This window comes from Apodemus sylvaticus, chromosome 11 (genome assembly GCF_947179515.1).
Source record: "Apodemus sylvaticus chromosome 11, mApoSyl1.1, whole genome shotgun sequence".
Lineage (NCBI taxonomy): Eukaryota > Metazoa > Chordata > Mammalia > Rodentia > Muridae > Apodemus > Apodemus sylvaticus.
Genome location: NC_067482.1, coordinates 6,319,769 through 6,343,163, shown reverse-complemented (window position 1 = coordinate 6,343,163; position 23,395 = coordinate 6,319,769). Strand labels below are relative to the sequence as shown.

General features: G+C 45.9%; 1 protein-coding gene across 4 annotated transcripts in view; it reads left to right on the top strand.

Moving 5' to 3' along the window:
• Nucleotides 1-19,618, top strand: part of Ptpn13 (protein tyrosine phosphatase non-receptor type 13) — a 164,678-nt gene extending 145,060 nt beyond the window's left edge. For all 4 annotated transcript variants that reach the window (XM_052198663.1, XM_052198664.1, XM_052198665.1 and 1 more), the window contains 11 exons: nt 747-840; nt 1,425-1,562; nt 2,310-2,389; nt 4,151-4,188; nt 8,710-8,813; nt 9,440-9,588; nt 11,393-11,483; nt 13,808-14,145; nt 16,317-16,532; nt 17,553-17,615; nt 19,007-19,618. In XM_052198663.1, coding sequence (XP_052054623.1) covers nt 747-840; nt 1,425-1,562; nt 2,310-2,389; nt 4,151-4,188; nt 8,710-8,813; nt 9,440-9,588; nt 11,393-11,483; nt 13,808-14,145; nt 16,317-16,532; nt 17,553-17,615; nt 19,007-19,099 — 1,404 coding nt within the window. In that variant the 3' untranslated portion in view covers nt 19,100-19,618. The remainder of the gene's footprint in view (nt 1-746; nt 841-1,424; nt 1,563-2,309; nt 2,390-4,150; nt 4,189-8,709; nt 8,814-9,439; nt 9,589-11,392; nt 11,484-13,807; nt 14,146-16,316; nt 16,533-17,552; nt 17,616-19,006) is intronic.
• The last annotated feature ends 3,777 nt before the right edge of the window (nt 19,619-23,395 follow it).

The window sequence follows — 23,395 nt, the reverse complement described above, 5'->3', positions numbered from 1 at the left end:
GGACTCCAGGTGAATAAACTCCCCGAGACTGGCAGCCTTTGCAGAGCCTGCGGAGATCTGCACCAGCCAGGGTACCATCATGAGAGTGGTGGGCACAGGGCACAACCCCTGACCCAGAGGTGTGTCTCTCTAAACTGTGCTGGGAATTGGGCCGGCTCTGCCGGTGCTCCAGCGCTGAGCTCCACTGCTGGCTCTGTGTATCCTCAGAGGCACTGCTGCACCGGAAGGTTGCAGTCAGTTCAGTGGATGCATAATAGTCACATTGTTGTCAACTCCTTGTTATGTCCGTAAACTCACAACAGAGTTAAGCTGCACTGGAAAGTCTAGGAATGTTGGTCCACATAGCATCCCAGCACTGAGGCGACAGGAATGGCCTCTCTGTGCTGCATAGCAAGACCCCATCTCAAAAGAAAAGACAAGACCAAAAGTGCTTATATTCCTTTCTCTCAGCTTCTAGGGTTAAATGTTCCTAAAATGGTCTTTGGAAGACAAATCTCAAAATATATCTAAGAGCTTTGTGTGGTCCAATTATTTTAAGAACTACTACAATTCCAGATGTGCTTGATGGGGAACTCGGATCCACTTTGCACACTTCACTCTACTGGTGTTCCCTAGCCACAGGATGCAGGGTGCAAAGGTGGACCGTAAGCCTTGTGCTAAACAGAGGGAGGGGCCACGCCCAGCCCTCCAATCCTGGAACTCAACAAAACAGTAATCTGGTGGTTTGCTGTGGTCTTGCACTTCAGGTTAATGGGGAAGAAGTAAGTGAAGCTGTGTGCCCTGGAGGAAAAGGCTGGTCCTCACAGACGAGGGAATCAACAGACTTCACTGAAACCGAAGGTAGTTTTCCAAAGAGCCGTCCTGTTACATTAAATGATCTAAAAGTATAAAAACAAACACAGGTCGCTAATCCCCTACTCTTGCCTCCCTCACTAATATAGCTTTAAAAGGGAAGATTGTTTGAAGAGATGAAGAGAATATAAAACTACGGTTGATTGCCTCATGCTCAGACTTCCAGGGTCCATTCTCAGCCCTAAGGCTTATAGAAGATCAACTGGTTTCGAAATTTTACACTGTGCATATTTTATATGATCTGTTAAATCCTTACTCTTTAGACAATAACATCTTTATTTCTTTGATGAATAAAATATTTGACATTAATTTTATGAAATAGGCATCAAATTGTTAATATTTTATGGAAAGATAGATCTCCAATACTGATTCTCACTCATTGCATCTGAGCCGCAGTTGTTCTAAGCGGTGGTTGATTAGCACAGCAGCCAGCATACATCTAGACTAAAAGCCCTAGGAGACCATGTCTGCCCTTCAGAGGAGACGGTGAACTTCAGAGTACCCGGCGTGTTCAGAAGGGCACTTGTTCCTTTCTCACCTCGGTACTTTTAAAATAATGTCCTGTTTTTAAGAATCTGAGTCCCGGGATGATGGCGTCTATGATGATCCTCAAGAGGCCGAGGTCATCCAGTCCCTGCTGGACGTCGTGGATGAGGAAGCGCAGAACCTCCTAAACCAGAGGCACACCGCCAGAAGAGCCTGTTCTCCAGGTGGGGGAGCCAGTGGACCCCTGAGCTCACGGGTGGGGCAGAGCCAGATGAGTGAGCCAGCTTACCCAGAACTCAAGCTCAAGGCTTGGGAAAGTTGAGTAAAACTGAAACATAATGAGCAACATCTGCATCCATCAGTTTCTGGGCAGTGTTTTCAGAAACAAACCAAAATAACATTGTCTGGTCTAAGTGTTTGTGGGCAGTTGCCTCATTAATGGGATTTAAAATGTATCATTCAATAGAGGCTGTGGATGTAGCTATGGGTAGAGCACTGTCCTACCATGCATGAAGCCCAGTATCATATAAACTGTGCATTGTGATACACACCTATAATCCCAGTGCTTGGGATGTGGAGCCGGGAATACTAGAAGCTCCTTATAATCTTCAACCACATAGCAAATTCAAGGCCAGCCTAGATTACATGAGACTCTTTGTCTAAAAAGCAAACCAAAAGGTGTCATAAGGTGTGTCACAGCTTTTATGAACACATTACTATAAATGTCTTCCCCTCCAGTGACAATAAGACACTGTTGAAGCATGGCTGCTTCACAGACAAGCTTTGCAGGTACTTCACACCACGTCCCCTCTTGTCACTTGCTCTTGGCTGGCCGGTCAGAGCGCTCACACTGCTGCTGTGCAGTGAGTGGTCTGTTACTGCTGCCTTTAAGAGTAAACAGGGTTCTATGAAAATGCAGCTGACCCTCCTCAGTTTCTTAGTTTCTCTTGGCCTGAATATCTCTCCCCCAGATCCACTGAGGATGAACGGGGAAGCACCAGAAGAAGATACCGACTGTGATGGGTCTCCGCTACCTGAGGACACCCCTGAGGTGAGGACGGTACCTGCGTGAGCAGCCTTGTGCTGCACTTCGCTATATATAATGCTGTCTTACCTCAAAGGGGGAGTCAGTGGCAGCCTGGCTTCTTCTACCCTCATCACATTTGCAGGGAAACAAGGCAGTTGTGTTTTATTACATTGCAGTGCCATCTGTACCCAACAAAACTGAGTCATTTCTCAACTGAAAGAACAAGGAAAGGGGGAAAGGAAATGTTGTCAGAGCTGCTGACACAGTTTCAACTGCCAGACTATGCACCGCCTCCCTCACGCAAAGAGTTTAATTCAGGTGCAAATAATTTAGGTGGAAAATTAGCATGTAAAAGTATCTGGAACAAATATAAAAATTCAGATTTATGGCAGGAGAATATTTCTACTAATTATTCACAAAAATGTTACAATTCATTTTCCCAAAATACAAACGAACCCTGCAAGTCTGTGCTTCGCGAATACAGGATCCTCCCGACTGGGGAGAATTGTCTATGAAGCAAGCACAAAGACCTGCCCTCAGATGCCTGGGAGCTACAGGACAGCACTCCTGCAACCCCAGTGCTAGCGGGTGGAAGGCATCCACATAGGGCATGCTCCTACACCCATTAGAGAGGGAGCACATCCCGACATCCCCAGAGCTCTTTGGGCAGCCAGTCTAGCTGAATCAATGAGCTCTGGATTCCATGAGCAAGCCGTGCCGCCTCCCCCCCCCCCTTCTCAAAACAGCCAAACATTCGGCAGAGGTTGGGGAATCCGCCCCCAAGAGAGGGAGGAAGGACTAAAGGAGCCAAAGAGGTCAAGGACACCACAAGAAGACAGTCCGCAGCAACTGACTGGGTTGCTGTTTTAGTCAGGGTTCTATTCCTGCACAAACATAATGGCCAAGAAGCAAGTTTGGGAGGAAAGGGTTTATCCCTCTTACACTTCCACACTGCTGTTCATCACTAAAGGAAGTCAGGCCTGGAACTCAAGCAGGTCAGGAAGCAGGAGCTGATGCAGAGGCCATGGAGGGGTGTTACTTACTGACTTGCTTCCCCTGGCTTGCTCAGCTTGCTCTCTTATAGAACCCAAGACTACCAGCCCAGGGATGGCACCACCCATAAGGGACCCTCCCCCCTTGATCACTAATTGAGAAAATGCCCCACAGCTGGATCTCATGGAGGCATTTCCTCACCTGAAACTTCTTTCTCTGTGATAACTCCAGCCTGTGTCAAGTTGACACACAACCAGCCAGTACAGTTGCCTTGCGCTCTAGTAGGGGTGTGGTTTTGACAGCTGCAGGCAGTTTCTGCAATTGTATGATATTTGGAATTCTGGGAACTTTTCAGAGGGTACATAAATGCAAGGGCCCCAAGAGGCAGGGTTGGTTTGTGGTTTGTTTATAGTCAGTGCTCAAAGAATTGACAAAAGGAAAGAAGTTAGACTCAGAAATCTCTCTCCCCTCGTATCCATCTTTCTCTCTTTCTAGTGACGAGGGCTGAAACGGTTGGGAGTCGGAAAGGGTAGGAAAAGGAGAGCCCACAAGGCTGCAGAAACCATACATTTAACTTAAGCGCAAAATAATTACTATTAACCAACAAAATGTCACAGGCCACCACAGTTGTCGCCCCTACTCTGTGTAGTGTGGGAACTGAATGTCATGTGTAGTGTGAGAAGAGTAACAGTAACAGTGTAGAGGTAACTCACAGGAAGAGTTATAAAGTTAAGTTTTATGAGACTGGCTTTGTTAGAGTGAACTTATCTGGATTTTATTTCTTCCTCATAGTCAGTGAGCAGCAGAGAAGGAAAAGGAGACCTTGCAAGGTAAGGCGCACGTGAGACACTCCGTCCTTTGATCTTACAGAATGATTATTTTTGTTTCCAATAAAACGTTAATTAAATTATGGAGCAGTGATTAAATATAGATAAATCCTTTTATTTGGTTTTTTGCTTTGTTTTGTTTTTGTTTTTGAGAAAAGCAATGGTTCTGATTGGCCTAGAACTTGCTATGTAGACCAGGCTGGCCTCAAACTCACAAAGATCCACCTGTCTCTTGGAGTGCCAGGATTCAAGGTGTGTGTCACCACACCCAACCTGATTATTATTTCCTAAGACATGTTCCAGGTACATGGACATATTTATTCTATACCTGTTGTTCAACAAAAACAAAACAAACAACAAGAAAGAAATGAATGGTTCTTTAAAAACCATACCAGAAACTGTGATCATTCTGCTAAGATTATGGGTATTTTTTGTTTTTAATTTTTGTCTGTTTTTCTGTACTTTGAAATTTTTATGTTTCCATTACTAAGAAAATGAAACCAGGGTCAGCAAAATGGCTCAGTGAACAAAGCGGCTTGCCACGAAGCCTGATGGCGCTGTGGCATGTGTGCAAATACACATTAAATGCTCAAATAGCTGGGCGCTTAATCTCAGCACTTAGGAGGCAGAGGCAGGTGGATTTCTGAGTTCGAGACCAGCCTGGTCTACAGAGTGAGTTCCAGGACAGCCAGGACTACACAGAGAAACCCTGTCTCAAAAAAAAACAAAAAACAAAAAACAAAAAAACAGAACAAACAAACAAAAAAAGCTTAAATAAAACATGGTGATAAAAATATTTCAAATAAAATGAAACCAGGAATGTTAGGAAATTATTTTTTATTTTTTATCTTGCTTCTAAGAGAAGATCTCACTCTGTAAGCCCCAGCTAGCCTGGAACTTGTTATGTAGACCCAGGCTGGACCTAAACTCATGGAGATGTGCCATGCTCTACCTCCCTAGTGTTGGGATTGAAGGCATTCACCTCCATATTTGATCTAAATTCCTTTAAACACCACAAAAAAAAAAAAAATCTGTCTTTGAAAATAGCTTCTAGGGGCTGGAAATCTATGGCTCAGAGATTAAGAGCACTAGCCACTCTTTCAGAGGATTCTGGTTCAATTCCCAGCAACCACACAGCAGCTCACACATGTCTGTAACTCCAGTTCCAGGAGGATATGACACCCCCAACACAGACATACACACAAGCAAAACACCCATGCACGTAAACAATAATTATCACAAAAACAAAAAAGGAAGAAATAGTTTCTGGCTCCGGGCAAGGCTGTGGTGGCACACACCTTAATTCCCTGCACTCCAGAGGCAGGTGGATCTCTATGAGTACAAGGCCAGCCTGATCTACAGAACAAGTTCCAGGACATAGTTTCTGGCATAAATAAAATTTTTGTAATAATGTATGTCAAAGAAACATGTGCGCATATACATACATTTATAGTTTCGTAAATGATTAAACATAAATTTTATATTTGAGGTTATTTGTATTTTTCTAGAAAGACAAGATATTAGAATTTTCACTAAGCTAGAAAAGAAGAAACATACTGTTAATATAGTCGTGAGGAGCTAGAGATGGCCCAGCAGTTAAGAGCACTTGGGCTTTTCTAGAGGACCTGACTTTGGTTCTCAGGAGCCCCATGCAGCCCTCAGCTGCCCTAATTCCAGCGTCAGGGGAGTGGCCTCTCCTCACTGCCTCCATAGACACTGTCTTTTTGTAAAATGAAGTAATAAAAACAATGTTATACCTACTCATCAGCAGACAGCCGAAAAATAGAATATACATTGTTGGACAGACTAGGAATAAAAGGATAGCAAATTAGTGCAATCTCCCAGGAAGATAACTAAAAATACTGGGCTGTTCTTCTTGGGTTTTTTTGTTTGTTTGTTTTTGTACATTACTGATGCTTGAATGTGTTTATATTTGTTTTAATGTCATTAAGAAATGTAGTACCCTTCATCCTAACAATTTGATTTTAAAGAATTCATTCCAGCTCCTATAAGAGAATATTTTTATAGAATCGTGATGCTAAAAGAATTGCAACATATTTATAGTAGAAACACCATAAAAGGAATGGTAAAGTCAGGGGGCCAAGGTGTGCTGTGAAATACCGTGGGGATGTTCAAGAGGAAAAGGAGCGCCTTATGGGGAGTCTGCCGACACTTGTCTCTATGAAGAAAGCATATGTCCTGGAAGGCAAAGTCAATTCTCATCAACAATAAAGAGATGGCTCAGCAGTGAAGATTGTATACCGTTCTTCCAGAGGACTCAAGTTCAGGTCCTAGCACCAGTGCAGGGTAGATTATAACTGCCTACCATTCTCCCTCCAGGATGGACACACGCAGGTACACACACACACATGCACGCACGCACGCACGCACGCACGCACGCACACACACACACAACTTTACATATACAAAACTCAGCAAGTCTGAAATACAGTCCACAGTGCGTTGAAGCAGGAAAATATTCTCACAATGAAACCAGCACAGGGGTCTGGATGGCTCGGCCGAAGGCCAGAGTTGGCTCCTAGCATCCCCAAGGCAGTTTACAACCATATGTAACCACACTTCCAAATTACGTGCTGCCGACTTCTGACCTCCATAAGCAGCAAACATGTGCCTGGTGCACAGACAGACACCAGACTACACTCCTACACATAAATAGGAAAACAACCTATGCCCTGTTTTTGACATTTGGAGAACATCAATGTGTGCTTTAATGGTATGCACTGGTGACCTCAGATGGACAACCCTGCCAATTCCCCAGAAAGTGAGAAACAAGATGTACCTAGTCCTGCTTACTCACCGACACCCGAACGCTAATGTGCTGCCTAGGTTTCTTTTTCTAACCACTTACCTTGCCAAGGGTGATCTGTGGATTACCTTTCCATAGCTACAACAAAATGTCTGGAATAAATTACACTCAGGGAGGAAAGGTTTGGAGGCCCTGGTGTCACAGGTTTCTTGCGTGGCCCTTTGCTCCTCTGTGACAGGGTAGACTGTCACAGTGTGGGGGGGCAAAGCTAACCTGTTGGGGATAGGACGAAGAGACCAAAGGAGCTGAGATGCCGAGAACCCTTTCAGGAGCACATTTCAGCAACCTCACTGAGGTCACATCTCATGAAGGCCCTACGGGGCCCCATACACTGTTAGGTGTAGACCAAGCCTTTAGCACATGGGGATAGTCTTAAGATTCAAATCCTAGCAGGTGGCATCTCCTGTGTAGGCCAGAACAATGAGAACCTGAGCTGAGTTTCATTACATTGAATGAAGCCAAGACCAACCTCTCACACAGGTGTAGCCACAGATTATGTACACACACACACATACACACACACACACACACACACACACACACACACACACACGCATGCACACTATGTCACGCCCTGCCAGTAAGGTACTTTGTTTCCAGGTAATCAAGCCCTGGGGAAGTAGAAAGAGGCAGATCTCTGCAGCTCACTGACTGGCCAGCCTCGAATACTTGGCAAGTTCCAAGAACTTGAGATATCCTGTCTCAAAAAAAAAAAAAAAGGTGGGGGTGGAATACACCTGAGAAGCGGTTCCCAAGGTAGGTCCTTGCTGCAGCACATGCAAGTGCATACACACCTCACATGCACTCATGTATGCACATAGACCCCTGCTCCTGCATATACACAAGTTCATGCGTCCCTCACACACGTATGCACACAGGTGAAAGAATGAGTTAGGAGCTGATAAAGCTGTAACATATGCGTTGACAGGAAACCATCCCCCACAGCCTCCTTCAGTCTAAGATTGAGAGACCTGGACTCTGTCTCCAGCTACGGCTGCTGCTGTGCACTTTTACTTTAACATCTACCTTGATTTAAGAGTTATGAACTGGATCCAGGGCCTTATTTAGATTTAGAGGTTCTTGCGTTTTAATTTTTGTTTCTAGACAAGGTCTTGCTGTTTTTCCAAGCTGGTGTCCAACTCCAAGGCTCAGCTGATCCCCCTGCCCCAGTCTCCAGACAAGCTGACAGCATAGACATGCGCTACCCTACCCAGTCTGAACTTGATTTTTTTTTTTTTAATCAAGAGAGTTTTGGGGAATTGTTTTGTTTTGTTTTGTTTTTTGGGGTTTGATTTTTTTCAGAGACAGGGTTTCTCTGTGTAGCCCTGGCTGTCCTGGAACTCACTCTGTAGACCAGGCTGGCTTCAAACTCAGAAATCCACCTGCCTCTGCCTCCCAGAGTGCTGGGATTGCAGGCGTGCGCCACCACCGCCCGGCTAAGAGAATTTATTTTAATTGTTTCATGTATCTATTTTGTGTATGTCTGTGTGTGTGCGTGTGTGTGTGTGTGTGTGTGTGTGTGTGTGTGAGTCTCAGGAATGAAACTGTCATCAGACTTGATGGCACCTCTGAGCCATCTCACCAGCTCAGACAGTGTAACAGTATCCTAGTTATTATAGAGAAAATAACTGACTTGGATCACGATATTTAAAAGTATGCTGCAGACAAAAATATTTCAATTATGTTTGTTGGCATAGCTTAACTCGGACATCCCAAGAAGAGAAGCCCATCGCAGGGGAAGCCACACGGGAAAGCAGAGAATCGCCAGCAGAGACAACAGAACATGAGGATTCCAGCCAAGGCAAGGATTTCTGCACCAGTTTCTTTCATTTAAAACAGCAAGTAGGAAAATCAAAGCTTTAAATGATGATTTCACAATTCATGGATAGTACTGCCGTATGTAAATGCTCTTTGGTTTTATGCATAAAGCTAAGTCACATAGACGTGGGCTTTTGGTTACCATAACTGAGTTATTTGCATAGTTAGAGCCTAAAGCTCTCAATGGCTTAGGGGAAAGTACAAAGTATCGTGACTAAAGATGGAAACTAAAAGTCATGATTCTGCTGTGGAATAATGAATTTTACCTGGAGTTTCCCCAGTGCTTAGAATCCACTGCAAATAGGGGAACAGGGTAGGTTTTCCTCATATAAATTGTGCCATTAAAGTCAAGCAAAAATGAACACACTCCCCTTTCAAAAGCTAAACAACTGGGAGTCACAAGCCTTCCAGACCTGTGACAGCAGTGAGGTCGCTCCTTCAAGGCTAGGTGAGGTAGAAAAATCTGTGTGGACTGCGGTCATCTGCCAGCCAGCCCTGCTGCTGCTCCTTTTTGTTAGGCAGTGGGACTGTGAGGCAGTGCTCGAGCAAGCATTTCTTCATTAAATCAGCCCTGGAGAGAGCTGACAGCCATCTGGTCCTTTCTGATAGATCACTCCTTTTTGACGAATGAGGAGCTGGCTGCCCTGCCGGTAGTCAGAGTCCCTCCCTCCGGCAAGTACACGGGCACACAGTTGCAGGCCACCATCCGCACACTGCAAGGCTTGCTTGACCAAGGGATCCCCTCTAAGGAGCTGGAGGTAAGTGGTCCCTGTGTTTATTTGAATGGAAAATGTGTTCAAGGTTTGGAAAGACTTCCAACTCTTTGAAAATACCAATTGCTTTCTGTCTTAATGTTCTATTGCTGTGAAGAAACAGTGTGGCAGTGGCAACTTTTAAGAAAACATTTAACTGTGACTGGCTTACAGTTGAGAGGTTCAGTCCGTTATCATCATGGTAGGAAGCATGGTAGCATGCAGTCAGACATGGTGCTGGAGAAGGAGCAGGAAGGCCTCCATCTGGATCAGCAGGAAGACCCAGCAGGGATACTGGGTGTGGTTTGAACATCTGAGACCTCAGAACCCACCCTCAGTGACACACCTATTCCAACAAGGCCACATCTACTCCCACAGGGCCATATTTCCTAATAGCACCACTCCCTATGGGCCTATGGGGGCCATTTTCATTCAGACCACCAGACTTTCCAACACTACCCTGTAGAGTGAACTTCCAATTCTAAAAAGTACCATCTTATTATCATACCTAATGATAAATTAATTTTCCCAATGAGGATCCTAATGATTCTAGTTTAACAAGATTATTTTAACTGCTCAGAACTTGACAGATTTTTCTAATGATATCCTGCATTCCCCATATGTAAAAAATACTTTTTTTTAATTAAAAAAAAAAAAATTCTGGTCCTAATGGCACATGTCTCTGTTCGCAGCCCTTGGGAGTAAAGGCAGGAGGGTCGGGGAGTTGAGTCTTCCTGGCTTCTGCAGCGAGGCGTGTTGGTGCCGGCAGCTGCTGTAGCTTACACACGGCCCCTCTGGGGGTGCATGCCAGGTTGCAGCGCTTGCTCCTTCCTTGCCATTGAAATGGGGTGCTTCTCTGAGAGCGGCTGCCATGTGCGTGCACCCCAAGGGGCCAAGGAACCACTCGGTACCCGAGGTGTATGTCTCCTCCCTTAAGTCTTGTAGAAGTGGTTGTGTCTTCTTCAAGGTTTGGGGTTAAGCATCGTTATCACAGAGGCTCCATCCCAGCACCTCAGAAGCACAGCTCTGTTTTCCTCACCCAGCACCTAAATCTCTAAAAGGCATATTTATTTCCATCTCGCCTCCTGGGAGCTGTAAGTTCCCTGAGATAGACTGTGCCTTCTTCGCTTACCGCCATGTTCCCAACACTCACTGCACCAACACTTACTGCAGGGCCTTGCACATGTGTAGAAGCAGTCGTGAGGACGAGAAAGAATTGACTATTTGCATAGTGGCCTGTCCACAACAGCAATACCACACGCCGTGGTCCATGTGACCCTGTACATGATATTGTCAAGAAAATACTCAGGGGCTGGAGAGGTGGCTCAGTGGTTAAGAGCACCAACTGCTCTTCCAGAGGTCATGAGTTCAATTCCCAGCAACCACATGGTGGCTCATAACCATCTGTAATGGGATCAGGTGCCCTCTTCTGGTGTGTCTGAAGACAGCAACAGCATGCTCACATAAAATAAATAAATCTTTAAAAGAAAAAATGAAAGAAAGAAAGAAAATATTTCAGATGTTGCCTTAAGTCATACTTGCCTTTTTAGGTTTTTTTTTTTCCTTTAGTTTTATAGACAGTTTTAAACTGAAATTAGAATTTAGGTTAAGAAGTGTTATCTATTATTTAGCTGATTATTGACGTGTCCAGTCAGAGATTCTTGCAGTAAATTCATTCTGCTGCAGCTTACTGGATCTGCATTCACTAGCAGTCACAGCTCTAATTGGTGCGGTAGCAGCGTTTCTCTAAATTACTAAATCACTGCTTTAGTCGACAGATTTAACCTTGTGTCCATTTCATTACTTGTAGAACCTTCAAGAATTAAAACCCTTGGATCAGTGTCTGATTGGACAGACTAAGGAAAACCGCAGGAAGAACAGATACAAAAATATCCTTCCCTGTGAGTTCCAGTGTGGGTCTAACTGTGTGTGTGTGTGTGTGTGTGTGTTCCAGTGTGGCTGTAATTAAGTGTATGTGCAGTGAGTTCTAGACCAGCCTAGACCACATAGAGAAAGAAACCCTGTCTCTAGAAAGGAAAGGAATCTTAAGAAAGGTTTTTAAATGGAGTAGATAATGATTCAGCGTTAAGTAGATAGGCGTTGTTATGAGGCCAAAAACCATGCAGATTTGTATCTTATAGGCAGAATAGGGCAAACTTTAAACACAAAGTAATTTATTGTTAGGAAACAAACTCTGAACTAAGAGATGAAAGCCAAACAAGACATTTTGAAACCCATTTTTAAAGGTTCTTTCTTGGTTGCCACCACAACGACTTATTAAATTTATAAATATTTAAAATAAATATGAGGCCAGGTAAAGAAAGGTCCTTGACACCAAGGGGGGAGAGACAACCTTGTTAAGGTATCCTCTGTCCTCTACACGTGTGGTGGCAGCCACACACACGCAAACGCCACTCAAATAAGTAATATGAAATGACAAGATAAAGGGTTCTTCTCACGTATGCACAGGAGTTAGGGATGTCAGTCATGTTCCTAGCAGCTACTTTGATGGCGTCATTTCAGAGCGAGCTTTTGTTCTTGTCAGGAGCCAGAATGGGATGAGCTAACAACTAGCAGGTGATCGTCTGAGATGGCCTGCTTCGGATTGTTATATAATCTGCGACAGGTTCACCCTCATTAAGCAAGGCTGTAAGGGATTCATTTTAGGAAAGATTCCCACTATTAATATACTTTTCCTGTTATTAAACACATGTAACAATCACTAAGTAATAGCACACCCCTCTGGAGCAGATCTCTGCGGATCTACGAAGATGAACTGTCTTGTGGTGATGCTATATAAACAAATAGGTGACTTCTTAAGTTTTAATGGTGATCCTATAAGAATTCCTAAAACTATACTGTGATTATTAAGCTCTTTTATGGTGGGACTGTTATTAGGTCCTTTTCTAATAGTCAAAACTGCAATGAGAACTCTGCCTGTCTCCCAAGTGTCACCAGTTAGTTGCTCTTAGATGGTAACCAGACTTTCTCCTACTCAAAGCACATTCCAAGAAGTTGTAAAACAGTTAACCAAAGGTCATAGAAAGGGAACTAATGATTTATTAGGTGCTAGGGCAGAAGATAAAATATGGACTGGGTTTATCTATACAAACCTTCACTGATAACTTAGTTATGGTTTCCCTGAGCCTGTGGAGCTGAGACAGGTGATGCATGTTTAGCCAGATAATCACTGCTAACGGAGATGCATGTAAACACTCGCTGTTGTAAACTTCTATCTCAATTTATGATTTGATTTTTTTGTGTGTAAACTTGTGATGAACCTTTTAACATGTGATCATGTATTCTGAAAGATTTATAAGTACTGAAGACGAAATGAGAGGATAGAAGAATTTTTTGCCATTCTCCACTTAGACTAGATTTTTTTTTTCCTTTTCCCCACTTAGAAATTTTCCCTTTCCTGCTTCTGATCTTTCCGCTTTTCCCCTTAGCTTTCATAGTAAACTTTTTACAACTTAGTAATAGACTTTATAATCACTTTTCTAAGTGTCCCATTTTCTTCCCGTGACTTCCACTCACAGACAAAGTTAAAGCTGAGCAGCTCCTGCTGAGATGGAACAAAGGCCGCAGTGCTTAACCCTCTGCTGTGAGGCTGCAGGCGTCTCCTAACCCGCAGCCTCACCCTCAGAGAGAGCAAGGACATTTTTAGGACTTTGAGAAGTCAGCATTTATCATTTATCATCAGCATTTCAGTACAGTTAGAGAGATGGAAAGCCCTGAGACCCTCAGACTTTAAAGCCATCACCAGAGAACTATTCTGTGCCTATGTCACTACCCTCTCTAGGCTGGGAGGCTCACAGCATGTTCTGTGAAAGAGTTTGTCCCATCATTCAGAACCTTTGCCACTGGTGTTTAAATACTGACAGACAAGTAACAATGTTTATGTTTGTTTCTCTTGTTGCTTACTATGAGGTCTACTGTGAGTTAAGTTTACTTTGTTATTTATATCTGTGACCACCTTAGTAATACATAGTTACTCTATATTAGTAAACCCCAAGTTTCATAGAAAGCCACCAAGCTGGCATTTAGATAGAGTGTAACAAAACCCATAACTACGACCTGGACTGCTGCTGGTTGGAGTGCACTCTCTCAACGCAAGTCCAAGGAGGGCTGTAGGAGCCATTGTAGCCTTTGACTCCAGCTTCTTGTGAAACTTGTAGTGACAGTCCATGATGGTGACATGCCCTTTTGCTGTGGACATTCACAGATGACACCACAAGAGTGCCTCTGGGAGATGAAGGCGGATACATCAATGCCAGTTTCATCAGGATCCCGGTGGGGACACAGGAATTCGTGTACATTGCCTGCCAGGGGCCTTTGCCCACCACCGTGGGGGATTTCTGGCAGATGGTTTGGGAGCAGAACTCCACGGTGATAGCAATGATGACGCAGGAGGTGGAAGGAGAGAAGATCAAGTGCCAGCGGTACTGGCCGAGCATCCTCGGCACGACAACCATGGCCAACGAGAGGCTGCGCCTGGCCCTCCTGAGAATGCAGCAGCTGAAGGGCTTCATCGTGCGGGTGATGGCCCTGGAGGATATTCAGGTCAGTCACTCGTAAGCCCTGTCTCCTCTTCAGAAAGCACGCCTGTGCACTCTCTGTGAGGCCACAACAGAAGCAGGTCATCTACTATCTTTATTTTTGAGACCAGGTCTCATGGAGCCCAGGCTGGCCTCAAAGCCATTAGACAACTACAACAACCTGGAAGTCCTGAGTACTGGAAGTACGGAAAGTGTGATCCTGTAAAACCACACCCAGCATCCAGAAGAGTTTCAAGTGTGGCCCCTTACAGTTTCCTCTGGTAGATGCTATCTATGTTAGAACAACGAATCGTGGAGTTCTAACATGATCATCAGTCTGTGCTTAGGAATAAATATCACAAAACAGCTCATAAGCTGTAATGTACATAGAAACTTAGAATGCTGATGATGGCGGTGGCGGTGGAGGTGGCGGTGGTTTGTTGTTTAGGGACAAGGTTTCTCTGTGTAGCCTTGGTTGTCTTGGAACTCCCTCTATAGACCAGGCTAGGCTGGCCTTGAATTCAAGAAATCAGCCTACTTCTGCTTCCCAGGTGCTAGGATTAAAGGCATGTGCCAGCACATGTGACAAAACCTGCTTGTTTTGTCCAACATCTACGGAGACTACCTCAGGCTGTTTTAAGTCTGTTGCTGTAAAAACATGTCTTGGAAAGGCCACTTCCATGTTGAGCCAGCGCGCACAGTTGCGCCCTGTCAGCTGTCATTCACTTGCTTCATCCCACTGGTCAACACACTGGGTAAGGGTGGTACACGTCAGCTAGAGACAGAGTCTGTCGGTCTCCTCAGGGTGGCATTCCCGCACCTGGTTCACCCTTCCCGGAACTGTGAGCTATGCAGAGCCATGTTTGCTACTGAATCTTTAACTTCCTTCAATGTTTCTTTTGTTTTCCTTCCTCTGTGTATATGTGTTTGCGTGTGTACATGCATGTACAGGTACATCTGTGCACATGTGTAGGCTGGAGGTTGTTGCTGGAATCGCCCTCTGTGGCTCTCCACATCCCTTGAGAAAGACGCTGTCACTGAGCGTGGAGCTCACAGACTGAGCTGCTCTGGCTGTCCTGCAAGCCCCAGGAGTCCTCCCATCTCCATGTCCCCAGCACTGGGCTTAAAGGGCAGTCCCGATGCCAGGGAGTCCAAACTCAGATTCCCATGTTTATGTGACAAGCACTTTACCTGCTGAGCTTTCTTCAGCTTTTCTAGAAGGAAAAAAAAAGTATATTGATTCACTTCTGTTGGCATCATGTGAACATTTTGTGAGATTTCCTTTGTAATTTATTATTTACAAAGTGTTCAAGGTTTCAGTCCTTTATGAAACCTAAACATTTTAATTGACACACAAACGTTGTTCATGGTCCTGGGCACCGCCCTGTGATGTTGTGATTCACACAAGCTTACCCATTGCTCGGATGAGCTCTGCCGTGCAGTGTTCCTCAAGAGACTTGATCGTGTATCATCCATGTGGTATGGATGTGGCATGGACCCCAGGTCCAGCATTTCCAAGACAGGCAGAAAGCCATTCCATACCCGATGGCGCTTGCTGCCTACGTGGGGGGGTGGGGGGTGGGTGGAGGACGCTGGTGTTAACAGCGCTGCCGGGGAAATGGAACGGAGAAGGGAACGGTGCTGGGCACCAAGATGCAGGCTGTGTGGTCAGCCACTCAGGACGGCCTGACAGGCTGCATTTGAGGAAAGTGAAGCAGATAGATAACAAAGCCACAGAGGAAGGACCCTGGGGGAGGAGGCATTCTAACCAGAAGGAATGAATACAGGCTCTGAGACTGGCATCACCATACATGTGATTTAAATGAGCCCACGGGAGCTAGGTACCCTAGTGTACCCACTGGCCTGGATACCATCCCCAGCCACTAGCACTGGGCAGTGCTGATGCGGTCCGTGTGGTTCTTCTCAAGCTGTTGTTGTTGTTGTTGTTGTTGTTGTTGTTTTAGCCACAGCCTTGCTCTGTACTCAAGCCGCCCTCCTCTCTTGGTGTAAATGCTGGGACTTAGGCATGCACCGCCATACCCAGCTTTGTGTGTTTATGATGCCTTTTTATCTCTTCTGTTTTTTCTTTTCATCTGATCCAACATGCCGCTCAAATTTCGAAAGATGGAAATACTACTATAAGGACCTGGCTTAGGGACAGGTGACATCGTAACTCACTGCGTTTTACGATTTCAGACAGGGGAGGTGCGACATATTTCTCATCTGAATTTCACTGCCTGGCCAGACCACGACACACCGTCGCAGCCAGACGACCTGCTCACGTTTATCTCCTACATGAGACACATCCGCCGGTCGGGTCCGGTCGTCACGCACTGCAGTGCCGGCATCGGGCGTTCGGGAACCCTCATATGCATAGACGTGGTCCTGGGGCTAATCAGCCAAGATCTCGAAGTAAGTGCAACATAGGCCGACTGCGGAGTGACGAGGCTCTCCGTGTGTAATGAGGCTCTGCGGGCGCTGTCCGTTTTCACCCGGACAGACCCTACAGACCTTAAGCTTCCCTGTGAGATCACGACCACTACAGGAAATAGCAAGGTCCAAAAGAGTCCACTTTTTAAAAGAAAATTATTGGGCTTTGTTCTTGTTACCTATAGATATTTTTGTTTGAAAATTAATGCTAATATCTTACTCTTAATAGTTACTCTTTAAATATTTTAGAAATATTACTAAAGGAAGTAACAGTGTGATGCTTTGACTCTGAGTTAGTATGTAATGTCCTTAATTGCCAAAATATCTTGCATTTGTGTGTGTGTATACACACACATACACACACACACATATACACACAGAAACCACTCTCTCTTTAAGCATTTTAGATGTTCTACCCAGTGCTTGATAACTGTTATAACCTATGATGACTGAAGTGGGGCAGACCCAACAGTCCACTCTGTCCTCACTTCAGACTGTTAAGCATCAGCTAAACTAAAAGGATATGGGATTTTATTCTGGACAGCAGTGTGTGGGGAGTATTGCTTACATTATTTTTTTATAGTCTAAGAAACTAGCTAAATGGGCTGAAGAGGTGGCTCAGCGGTCAAGAGCACCGACTGCGCTTCCAGAGGTCCTGAGTTCAAATCCCAGCAACTACTTGGTGGCTCACAACCATCTGTAATGAGATCTGATGCCCTCTTCTGGTGTGTCTGAAGACAGCTACAGTGTGCTTACATACAACAATAAATAAATATTAAAAAAAAAAAAAGAAAAGACAAAGAAAGAAAGAAATTAGCTAAATTTCAGAGGAAGAGAACTTGTATTAAAGATTTTCAAGCATAGTAGACTCTAATTCTTAGAAACACTATATCATAAAAAGTCAGTTCAAGAAGTCACTGTACACTGGAGAGTTGGAAGAGTGGTGAGGAGGCGCCTTCGTGCCCCAGGCTGTGTCTAATGCTCTGCTCTCTGCCCCGCCAGTTCGACATCTCTGACCTAGTGCGCTGCATGAGACTACAGAGGCACGGCATGGTGCAGACCGAGGTGAGGGGGAGGAGCTCTGAGACTGAGAGTTTAATGTTCCTCTTACACTCGTACTCTCCTTCGTCTGTCTGTCTGAGATCTTGCTGTGGCCCAGGCTGACCTGGAACTGTAGGGCTCAAACGTTCTTCCCGCCTCAGCCTTCAGGTAACTGGAGGATGGAGGAAGGCCCCACCCTTTGCCCAAGGAACCCTCCTTTCGAAGGTTTCCTTCCACGTTACAACGAAAAACCATCATCTCTTGTCATAAAGGACCTTTCTTTAGCATGAAGACTAATTCAGAAAACAAGTATTTTAGACTCTCATTGTAGATATATTGATTTATTTTAGATGGAGAACAGGAAGGAGCGGGGAAGGTATCTCCTCAGTGTAGGACTTGTCATGACTGCATGAGGCCCTGGGTTTGAGCCTCAAAAACTACATGAAAATCCAGGCACAGGCTGGGAGGGCTGTGGGAGACCCTGTCTCAAAAGGGTGGGGGCAGGGGAGCACCTAGGAAACAGCACCTGAGGCTGTCACCTGTCTCCTCACATGTGTGCACATGCAGCCATGTGTGCATGCACCCTCCTCACATGTGTGCACGCACATGCCCAAGACCAGGCTCCTCATGCATGTGCACGCCCATGCCAACACATGGGAATGGAGGGGAAAGGCGGGGAGAGGGAGAAAGGAATTCCGTGTCCCCACTAAGTTGCTCACAGAGGTGGCCATGTTGGAGCCTCAGTGAGAATGGTGGTGCCTGCTGCACTGTTGGGCTCCTCCCCAGCTCGGCCTCCAGCCTTTCAGACAGTGGCTGCCTGGGGAGGCCGAGAAGGACACCAGGGCTTGGCCGGGTGGCTCCCACAGCCATTGCTGTTGTGTTCATTCTTCTAAAACCAAATGTGAATGACATCACCCCGACTCCAGCTGAAGCCACTGGCACAGGAAATGCACTATGCTAAGATTAGCCTAGCTTTGCTAAGTCCTTCTACCTACCTTCCTTCCTTCCTTCCTTCCTTCCTTCCTTCCTTCCTTCCTGATTGGGACTGCGAGGTAGATGTAAAACAATCATTTTCACTTGTCCACAGAGTCACATTTATCTGCCTCTTAAAAACATGGCCATTCCTGACTTTAACTTGGTCACCCGCAGCCCTGGTTTGGTCCCAGCACCAAAAAATAAGATCAGAGAGGGAGATTTCTTAGGAAACATATACGATCCAGGATCGTTATCCACATGACCCCCAGCTCTTCCCCCTCTTACCGATTTTCTTGTTTATAGTTTTTATGGCACCACATAGTTCTGCACACTGACTCTTACATTCAGCATCTAAACAAAAAGCTCACATTTCTCCAGCACCTACTGTGTATAAAGCTACTTTATCCCCGTCTCCCCTCTCGCCTGCCGCTTCCCTGCAGGGTCAGTATGTTTTCTGCTATCAAGTCATCCTCTACGTCCTGACTCATCTTCAGGCTGAAGAGCAGAAGGCGCATCCAGGGCTCCCACAGTGACGCAGAACAGAGCAGCCTCCGAGGCGCCCTCCTCTCCTTGCCTACAGCCGACTCCTGCTCTCCACTCACGTGAGAGCCGCCAGGCCGAGCAGCACCACTACGCTTAGTCCCTCAGCGTGAAGGACAAGTGTGCTGTCAGATTCGAACATCTAGATGCTGTGTTTTCACAGCCACTTTAACCTCTGATGGTTATCAAAACTCCTTCATCACTAACTGAACAAGCACGTCTTAGGACTGGAGACAGCATTTGATCATAGTGGACCTTGTTACAAGGACACACTGAGTCTATTTTTAATGTACCAAATCCTGTTTATAGCAAATTTTTTCCAGTATTTTAATAAAGTAGATTTATTTTATAGTGGATACTTGAAGCCAGTATTTAAGCTTTTAATGACAGTAATATTGGCATAGAAGACAAACTAGCAATGTTTACTGTATCTGTTCCTAATGTTTACTATATATAATTTCCTGTAATATATTTATATACTTTTCATGAACATGAGTTATCCGATACCATTTGTACCTGTGTCGTCTCACTTTGTAAATAAAACTGCACCTTAAAACATAGAAAACCAGGGCTGCAGAGATGGCTCAGCTGTTAAGAGCACCATGGCTGCTCTTCCAGAGGTCCTGAGTTCAATTCCCAGCAACCACGTGGTGGCTCACAACCATTCGTAATGAGATCCGACGCCCTCCTCTGGTCTGTTTAAAGAGAGCAACAGTGTACTTATATATAATAATAAATAAATCTTTACGAAAAAAAAACATAGACAACCAATTTAGACCTCATCAGTGTCCCCTGCCTCTGGCCGTTCCCCATTTGGTCACACACCAGGTGTGAGGTATGGCCAAAGCCCTGGTGGATATTAACAGCGCAGGCATGGAGTCACCGTGTGACTTTCCCTACCTGAGAGTGGCGCACACTCCCACCTTCCCCGTCAGATGTTCATAACACACAGCCAACCAAGGCACAGTCAGAGAGAGCGGTCTGCTCCCTGGGCTTGATTGATTTTTCCGAGCAGCAAGGACAAGACTCCGCTTTGGGAAGGTGCACTGCGGCTCTCTGAGCACCTTGCTGGCAGATCTCGCCAAATCCCGACTCAGGCCACCCCACCCCCATTCTAACACCCAGGTCTCCTGCGCATCTCCCAGCCTGCCCCACTTCTGAGCCATTTCTGATCTTATAAGTACAGCCATTGGTTGGGATTGGTACCTGAGGAGACCAGGCTCAGAAAGCTGCACAAATCCCAGGCAGTGCCTTTGACTACCTCCCTTCCAGGGAACAGGTCTGTGTGGTGTGGTGACCCTGCCTCAGAACTGTCTCCAGAGTTCCACCCCTGACTCCTAATCCAAAAGCCTGTTCCTAGGTTAAATTGTAACTCACACTATAGTTGGCTAGGGGGAGGAAGGAGGGAGGATTATTGTTACCAGAGGATGCCTGGGCCTCCGAGGGCCTGGAGCCAGCACAGCTGGGGGCCATTAGCATCTTAGCCCTCATAACCCAGGTGTAGGCAGCACTGGAGGAGACTTTCTAGAAAGAATGTAGCAAGAACTTAGTAGCCCAGACATAAAGGGAAACTGGGAAGAAGAGTTGGTCTCTGACTGTGTCCAAGTGGAAGGTTTTATGATTGTTCCCCAAGCTGATCTGGGCCCCAGCTCCAGCCCATTGGATGGCGGGGGCCAGGGACGGTTAAAGTGCCAGATTAAGAAAGCCACCAGCCAGGGGACGTGTTGGGGACCGCAGGTGTCAAGTCATGAGCTAAGGCAGCCCTGTACTTTGTGCAGGAAAGTGTACAGTGATTGATTCTAGACTATATACCTCCCTCTCTGTCTCTGTTCATAACTCTCTCTTTCTCTCTCTCTCTCTCTCTCTCTCTCTCTCTCTGCTACCCTCTCAACTCCCCCCCACACCCTGAATAAACTATTCTATGCTATACCCTGTGGCTGGTCCCTCAGGGAAGGGATGCCTCAGCCTGGGCCCACAGAAATTCCCACACACCTGACTGCACATCCACCAAACATATTCCTTTTCTCTCCTTATTTTTATAAAACACAACAACTGCCACAAGGTCCATCAGGGAGAACAGGTCAGGTGACAGCTGGCCTGCCACGCAGCTGCTCTGAGACAACGCTGCCGTAGAAAGGGAGGCCCTGTGATAAAGGAAGGGCTTAGAAAATGGAAGTAGATTATGTCCTAAGAAATGCTGGCAAGGATGAAACGTGTGCAGAAATGGAAGTCGTGCACAATGTTGGTAGGGAGAGGAATTAGTGCAGCCATTGAGAGGAAGTAGAGCCCTTCCTCAGACATCTCCACTTGGACTACCTTGTGGTCCAGCTATACGTATACAATCTATACCACCAAAAGAAATGCCTGCCCACTGGTGTTAACTATAGCTCTTGATAGAATAGCTGTGCTGTAGAATCAGCCCGCATGCCCCTCAGCAGGCCCATGGGTTTTGTTAAGTACGTATACACAGGGGATTATCATGCAGCTATCAAGACTGAAATCTGCCACCATCAGGAAGATGGGTGTAACCAGAGACACCCTTTCAAACAAAGAGAAAAGGACAAGTTCTCTCCTACATGTGGAAATACAAGGAAAAGACCTGAGACGTATTCATTACTGGGGGGATAGAGAGGAGTTTGGGGTGCAGGACGAGGGTGGGAGGGGATTGACTGGATATGACCAGTGCTAGCCACCAGTGGAAACGCTGGCATGAATTCCACTCACATGTACATGTGTTCATTTTAACAGCATGGCATTGTGTGCAGTCACAGGTGCTGCACAATAGAACCAGGCTTAGTGGTTCACACCTGTAATCCCGGCACCAAGTCAGGATTGCCGTGGGTTCAAGGCCAAGCCAGGCTACAGAGCTCCAAGGCACCTTAGGGGGCCTGCATCTAACTTTAGTAGACATACCTGGTACAGATACTTCTAAATCGGCATGATAAGCAAGAGAGAGGTGGGCTCTGAGGAGAGGAGTTTGTCAGCTTTGTTCACAGAGAGCTGGCCGAGCTTTTGGTTTAGAGACAACCAGTTACTAAAATGTGGCAGGACAAAGCCAAGAAACTCAGAGCAGCGTGCACCAACTGCTCCAGTCATGGATGCTTGGCAGTGGGAGAAATGTTTGTCATTTTAATTCCAAAATATTTGAGGTACTTTTGTTGTTGTTGAGTCAGGGTTTCTGCCTGTCTTGGAAATCATTCTGTAGACCAGGCTGGCCTCAAGCTCAGAGATCTGCCTGCCTCTGTCTCCCGAGTGCTCGCACGGAAGGTGTGTGCCACCACTGCCCAGCTTCAAGGCTCCTTAGGATGGAGACGCGTTTGGCAAATTATGGTTTAACCTACAGAAAGTTTGAAGACAATAAAAATGTAATGTGCCAATTTCAGTTTGTATTTTAGTGCAGATAACCCAAAAGCACCCACGCGTGCCGACGCAAACAGGACACCTGTTTTCTTCCTACAAGGAAGCAAGCTCAGAATGTGAAGGCGACTTGTGTGTGACGTGTCTGTGTCAGGAATGCCAGCTGCTTTATGAAAGGCCCTGGCCTTTCTTCATGGTTTGAAAATGGTTGCATCGGGTCCCTTCGATGAGAGCTCACAGTATCCTAGATAACTGCATAGGAAACAACCAGGGCTCAGAAGACAGTGCCCTCTCATCTGCTGCCAGGACCAGGCGGAGGGAGCGCCATCCTTGCTGTGCCTCATTGGCCATTTGGCCCCACCTCTGGGTGCCATGTGAGGCCCAGCTTTTAGCAGCCTGTGAGTAGTTGCATCAGCCACAATCCACCTAGATCTTTGGAATCTTAGTTTGCTTTCGTGTGATTAAGACCATGACCAAAAGCATTTTGAGGAGAGGGTTTGTTTGGCTTACCCACTCAGTTCACAGTCCATCATTGAGGGAACATCAGGGCAGGGGCGGTGAAGGAACACTGTCGCTCTCCGTGGTCTACTCAGTTTGCTTAAATCCAACCCAAGACTGCTGCCCAGGAGTGGCAGAGCCAGCAGAGTTGGGTAGGCCCTCCCACATCAGTCACAAACCAAGAAACCGTCTCCCACAGACTTGCTTACAAGCCAATCCAATGGAGGCATCTTCTCAAATGATGTTCCCTCTTTCCAGATGACTCCAATTTGTATCGAGTTGAAAAACAAAACCTAATCAGCCTGCCAAGTCTTACCCCGTGTTCTAAGAATCTCCCATGTCCCTGCAAGCAGCCTGGTGTTGGAGAGAGCCAGCAGTCCAACCCAGGACAAGCAGAGCAGGAGGGGGAGGAGGAGCAGGAGGAGCAGGAGCAG